General features: G+C 39.5%; 1 protein-coding gene across 1 annotated transcript; it reads left to right on the plus strand.

Annotated features, from left to right (window-relative positions):
- The first annotated feature begins 457 nt into the window (after positions 1-457).
- On the plus strand, positions 458-6280 carry tmem72 (transmembrane protein 72). The gene is made up of 5 exons (XM_054798999.1): positions 458-685; positions 3363-3429; positions 4205-4276; positions 5012-5151; positions 5294-6280. The coding sequence occupies exons 1-5, from the start codon at positions 610-612 to the stop codon at positions 5698-5700; spliced, it is 762 nt and encodes a 253-aa protein (XP_054654974.1). The 5' UTR covers positions 458-609; the 3' UTR covers positions 5701-6280.
- Positions 6281-6363: the final 83 nt, after the last annotated feature.

Raw genomic sequence — 6363 nt, forward strand, 5'->3', positions numbered from 1 at the left:
TTCTAATCACCACACCTGTTGGTTTGCATGTATATCATCTTAATGAATATGGCATTCCAACTGTTTTTACACTTTACTAAGATTAATTTCTCCTTTCTTTTTGCCAGACTTGAAGGAACTCATCTCTCACGGAATCCAAAAAAAAAAACAGGAAATGGCCTGCGAATTAATAACCTATTAAGTGTATGATAGTACTCAGTTTATTAGGACACTTAGCTAAGTACACTCGCCCACCCAAAATTAAACTTTTTACAGGTGATAATGCTTGGTCTTAATTGATATTGTCAGAAGTATTAATTTAACAATATGTTTACTTTTGTGGCAGTGATGTACTATTGCATTGCATCCCACTGAATGTGTGTGTGTGTGTGTGTGTGTGTGAGACTGATTAACAGCTAGGTCATTATTGAGTCACAAACCCTATTAAGGTTGAACTGCACCAGGCTGAGAGGCTTCAGGCAGCACATCACAACTCTCAGAGACTCCTCTTAACATTCCGCTATGTTTCTAGAATGTTACCATAGTAACTTCCTGATCACCAGTTATTTCAGATAGCGTTAGAAGTGTAAAGGTTTGATTTGTTTAGGGTGAACAATACTGCCTGCAGTCATGGGGAACTTAGGGAGCTTAGGGTGGATTGTGGTGGAGATTGCATGCAGGATTCTCGGCATATCGACAGCCACAGGTAGGATGTATGGTGATGGTGATTTGTGATGTAACTCAAACAAATGCAGAATCTCTCTGCAATTTGTTCAGCTGCTCTTTCGGTGTTTGGTAAACAAACATGTAGCAGTAGTGGTTAGAAATTTCATGAGGCAAGTTGTGTTGCAATATTCTGTCCAAAGCCGTTACCAGAGTTGGTAGGTCTCATCATCCTCACAATAGAAGAGTATTTCAAAAGTCACTTCCTAAAATCGCTGCTTTGGATAACTTAATATCCTAGAAAGAGCTCATATTTCCAATTCATTTGCATTTTCTTGCATTTGAGGTCATTGGATTGTGCGTGTGTATCTAACAAAGTGGCTGGTGAGAGTTTAACTATCCAAGTACAATGGTACCTCGGTACCAGTGCAAGTAAGTGCAAACAACGTGCCGCCAAACTCCTCCATTCTTCCCCTTTCTGGTTATTGTTTTTCCAAGTGTGTCCACTACAGGTATAATGATGTTAAATGTTCATTTCATGTCATGTTTGTGGCATTGTTTTGGCAGACAGACCTATCTGCGTAGATTTTTTGTGACACGAATGCAGTAACAGTTTAAAAAAAAAGATTTCCCAGCAAGCATAATCTCCTCTCCTCCCCCTCTCTCTATAAAACTCCACTCCAACCTTCCCCTTTCTAGTTGTTTGCAAAGAGTTCAATAATTAAAAACTAAAAAAAACTATAATTATTGTCTATAAAATGTGTTTTGTGTTAAAATATTTGGGTGTCTGAAACGGAGTAATTAGATTTACATTATTTTCTATGGGAAAACTTGCCTTGGTTAGAGTCCGTTTTGGTTTGAGTCAGACCTTCTGGAACAGATTGATGACTCTAACTATACATCAAACATCTCTGCAAATATAAAGAGCACTACAACGTGCACACAGCCTGTGTACCACTGGTACACACAGACATACAGTGCAAGCTTTTTTTTTAGCCTCATTACCCCCTCATTGCTAAACTACTGTAATTGACACAGTTGCAGACGTTGTTTATTTAGTGAGACTTGCGCCTGATATTGCTCTAAAAGCTACTGTCTCAGCATCCAGCAGGGTTACTAGCCTGACTGGACCTCACGTGGTTTTATACCGTGTGTGTGAACATTTATGCTCTACACGTCTGCCTGTTGGTGTGTGTCTGTCTGTCTCCCCTGTATGTGTGTTCTATGTACAGACAGTTACAAGGGGTATACTTTATGTGTATTTCCATCTTGTCTGTATGCAGTGTTTATTCCTCTCACACTCTATAAATGAGAAGAAACATTTTAGCAGGTTTCTCCTGATTTCCCCTTGGTGTTGATGGTATCGCTGCATTTCTGCTAAGAATGCCAGAAAACTGCTTCCATGTGTAGTCTTGATGACGCTTTGGCTGTGCTTGTCTCATCTAGACATCCAAGAATAAAACACATTTTGGGAAAATATAATCACATTTCTTATATAAACCATGTTCAGTTTCTTATATGTTCAGTTGTTTTTAAAGTGATGCATTTCCATGGTGTATTGCCCAGCCGGTGGCTTTTGCACAATATAACGCTGCTGTTACCTGCTAATGTATAGTAATTAACACTCATGGCAGAAGAGATCGCTGTTATCTCTGTCAAAGGCAAAAGTAGCATTTTCTTGTCAAGATTCAAACTAGGAACCTGCACAATTTGACCTTTCAAATTAAACCATAACAATAACCATTCTTTTCCGTGGTTTGGTCAGTGGATCCAGTCAGCTGGACCTTGTTGTCAATTCCAGTCTCAGCCAAGCATTGCTTGATTCAAGCTGGTTTTCCTAAGAATACTTTTATTCAGACTAAACAAATATCGGAAAACAGTACCATTGATCATTCATGAAGTCAGGATGTGAGATAAGAGCAGTGGCAGTCAGCATGCAGTGATATCAAATAACTGCTTCACTAATTTTGACTTTTGTTGGTATTCTTTGGCTAAAGATCTGCAACGTCATTAAAGAGCTACAGTAATTACAAACACGAGTAAGCCATTAGCACAATTCTGTAATCATTCATGATTATCATGATCATTCATCAATTTTAACATTTGGAATGGAAGATACATGTTGAGGTGGGTTACTTCAGGTTCATCCAAGTGCATCTTTATTGTACCATCATCTGAGGACATACAGTAGACATACACAGCATATTATGGTGTACCAAAATCCCTCATGAAAGTCACAGGACATAGAAAAAAAAAAAAATCTAATTATTTATAACATTGATTCACAAACGGTGGCAGGAGCACCACAGTACCACACACAGCATACAGGCTCCATCTAGTGGTACTCGGGAAAAAATGAAAGCAAAATTATATTAGAGACATACCGGTATAGATATGAAATAATTGTACAAATACACATTTATTAACCAAACAATCTCTGAAACTGAATTAAAATACAGTTTTCTTTGGCTTAATTATTAAATGTTTAACTCACTTCATATGCCACAAGTTAATCAACCCACAAAAACAAAATAATTTTGAGGTGGTGCTTGGTGCAAAAAATCTGAGAACCACTGATTTACAATATACTGTAGAGATTGTTGAATGAGACACTGCAAAGATTACATTTTCAGTCTTAAGTGTCGCTTAAAGTGAACTAGTGAGCAAAGTGTGACATCTGGTGGACACAACATGCTTTACTATGTGCTTTCTTTCGTCAGTGTTGTGTGCTGTGGGAGTGGAGACCCTGCAACAAGGAGACTTCAACAGCCTTGGCATCTACCTACTGTAAGAATTTGTTGAATATTGTTGTTTGAGTGTAAAACTAGGGGTTCTCAACTGGCCTTAACCAAGGCCCACCATTTTATATTGTCAGGCTGGATGGCCACATCTTTTGAAATATAAATAGTCCTTTGTATGTACAAAGTGTATTTCAGAGCACATTATTAGGGGAATGAGAAGGGACATATCTGCATGCATAGGAGTAATGAATAAAGTAAAATTGCACAAAATAAGGTAACAAAATTTGACATTAAGGGTTTTCAACCAACTTCTGGTTCCCAAATCACCGAGAATCACTGGTAAACCAGTCAAACACCCTGGCCTACATTCTGTTAGTCCTGCTATGTTTTCTGTGGATCACAGCAAATCAAACAAACACAGAGCCACAGGAAAGCTTCTCCCTGAGGAGAGCTGCGACTCAAAATACTGGAGATTGTTTTCCAAGAAGAGACTATCATTGTGATGAGTTTTGTCCTGGGGGCATTTTTTGGTTTACAAGATGGTTATCAGAATATTTAAGGGGGCAATTACCGGTCTTTTAATGGAACAAAAGTGTGATTCACACAGAAGCTGACATGTTTCAGTCTGCTCTAGATATTATGAACTAGACAGTGCATGTGGTCCAAAATGCTTGGTTAACCAGATGGTTATCAGGATATTTAAGGGGGTAATTACTAGTCCTTTAATGAACCAAAAGTGTGATTCACAAACAAGCTGCCATGTCTGCTCCAGATGTTATGAACTAAACTGAGTGGTCCAAAATGTTGTTTTCTCCTACCAGAGTGTCCTCTTTTGGCATCATGATCTTTGAACTGGCTTATTTCATCGATTCACTTCTGCTCATGTGCCTGCCGTGAGTACACCACTTGATTTTCTGTGCCACCACAACCATTTACTATGAATTTCCAGTCTAAACAGCATATTGACGTTATAGGGGCACTTCATAAACCACGACCTGAGTCACAAACCAACACACACAACTTTGAGACCCAACATGCTAACGTAATAAACTTGAGTCACAGCCATTTGTCCTTAAATGTCATTGCTAATATTGAAACTCATTAGCCGGATTGTCAAGTGCATCTCCGGAAAACATCGCAAAGTGTTAAAACACAACAGGACACGTATTGTTTTACATTTTCCTCTACAAGGCCCTCATACGTACAATTAACTAGTACAGTATGTCATCAGTATTCTGGAACTGGAAACTACCCAAGTGTTGTTTACTTACATCTACCCTCCTACTTTCAATAAGGAGTCCGTTAATTGGTCCAATTAGCATCAAACGAACCAATGCATCTTGATGATAGTAGTAGAAGTCAGGAAGCAGTTACTGTATTACTAGGATACTTGTACAAAATACTAGAGGTGTGTGAGTGAGTGTGTAGGAACAATATATTTTATCCATAGTCCAAGTTGGATTTTTTTTATGATATTATGTTCATAGATTAATAAATACAAATAATTTCAAACAAAACATGTTTTCTGCTATTTGCAATGCATCACATTTTGCATGCTTCATATGAACAGCCCGTAGATGAAGAGTTGCTTTTATTGTTTTAATCCTTGTCCTCTCCCATTTCTGCAGTTGTCCTCCAGACTGGCAGCTCTTTATGTTGTGGGGGAAGATGGCCCACGTTGGAGGCTTTCATAAGTTCCTCTACTATGCCATAATGTCTGTGGTCTGTTTCCTGCACCCTGTGTTGGTGTGGCATGCCATTATCCCAGGTAAAGTGAATCTGATAGACACCATGTTCACTGTTCTTAATTTAAAACGTCTGAGTCAAATGCATTAGTAGAGTAGAAGAAGCCTGAGCATCGAACTATAATTCAGATTGAAGTAATAGAATACACATTTCCACTCTTGCAGGGACAATGCTTCTTGCAACTGCATTCTTCAACTTCATACTCAGCAAGAAAACAAACACTAAATGTCCCATTAGACCAGAGGAGAGCTACAGTGACCAAGGCCTGACCGCGGTGTGCGTGACAGACGGACCAGGCCCGAACAATGCGCTCTCCTTCTTCCACGTTTTGACAGGGAAAAGAGTTGCTGTGGCAACCAGGGACGGCTGCCACGTCCTGGCCGACAGACAAGGAGGGAGCTTCCAGGCCATGCTGGAGCTGGAGCAGACGCCAAAAGAGAGGAGAAGGAAGGAGAGGAGGCCCATGTGGATGAGAGGCCGAGAGGAGGAGCGAGAGATGGAGGAGATAAGAGAGTTTGGGGAGTCAGAGCCAGAAACCACCTCAGACACTGCACCTATGATTACTGACTGATGCTGTCTCTAAAGTATCATTTATTGATAACACACTTGAAGAAAATGATGATTATGTTCATACTGAGCTGGTGCTATGCTGCAACTACAAATAAACGCACAAAACTATGCTTTTCAACAATGCCTGGTGATAACATGTGTAACATGGTCAATTAAGTCACTGTAAGTATGTTATGTAAATGTGTTATACAAGTATAATTACATAAAATATATGTTCAAGTTCAAACCTGATGTGTTTGTATTGTCATGTCATTAATGTGGAAGGTCAATAATGTGCACCACTAGTGCTCTAATTAGTGTGACACCTTTCATTACTGTATAATTTTGGGCCACACCTTTGTACTTCCCTTTTGTTCGTGATCTCCATGTGAGAGGTAGGCGTCCGCATGGTTCCAGAAATTAGTGTTTTAGTTTAGAACTTTATTTCTTATCCTTTCTTGTCTTGTGTTGTAACCTTGTCATTTGTGTGTTACTTCCATCAGGTATGCTATTTTTGTCTCGCTTTTGTGTGTAATGCCCTTTTTGTTCGTGATCTCCATGTGAGAGGGGCACCTTATTCGGCCACATTGTGACTGCATCGTTTGTGTGTTACTTCCATCAGTAAACCGAAGTGCAACCGCAGCAACCCTGTGTCTGTCGTCACTCCTCATCCACAACGCAGAGA

Source organism: Dunckerocampus dactyliophorus, chromosome 14 (assembly GCF_027744805.1).
Source record: "Dunckerocampus dactyliophorus isolate RoL2022-P2 chromosome 14, RoL_Ddac_1.1, whole genome shotgun sequence".
Lineage (NCBI taxonomy): Eukaryota > Metazoa > Chordata > Actinopteri > Syngnathiformes > Syngnathidae > Dunckerocampus > Dunckerocampus dactyliophorus.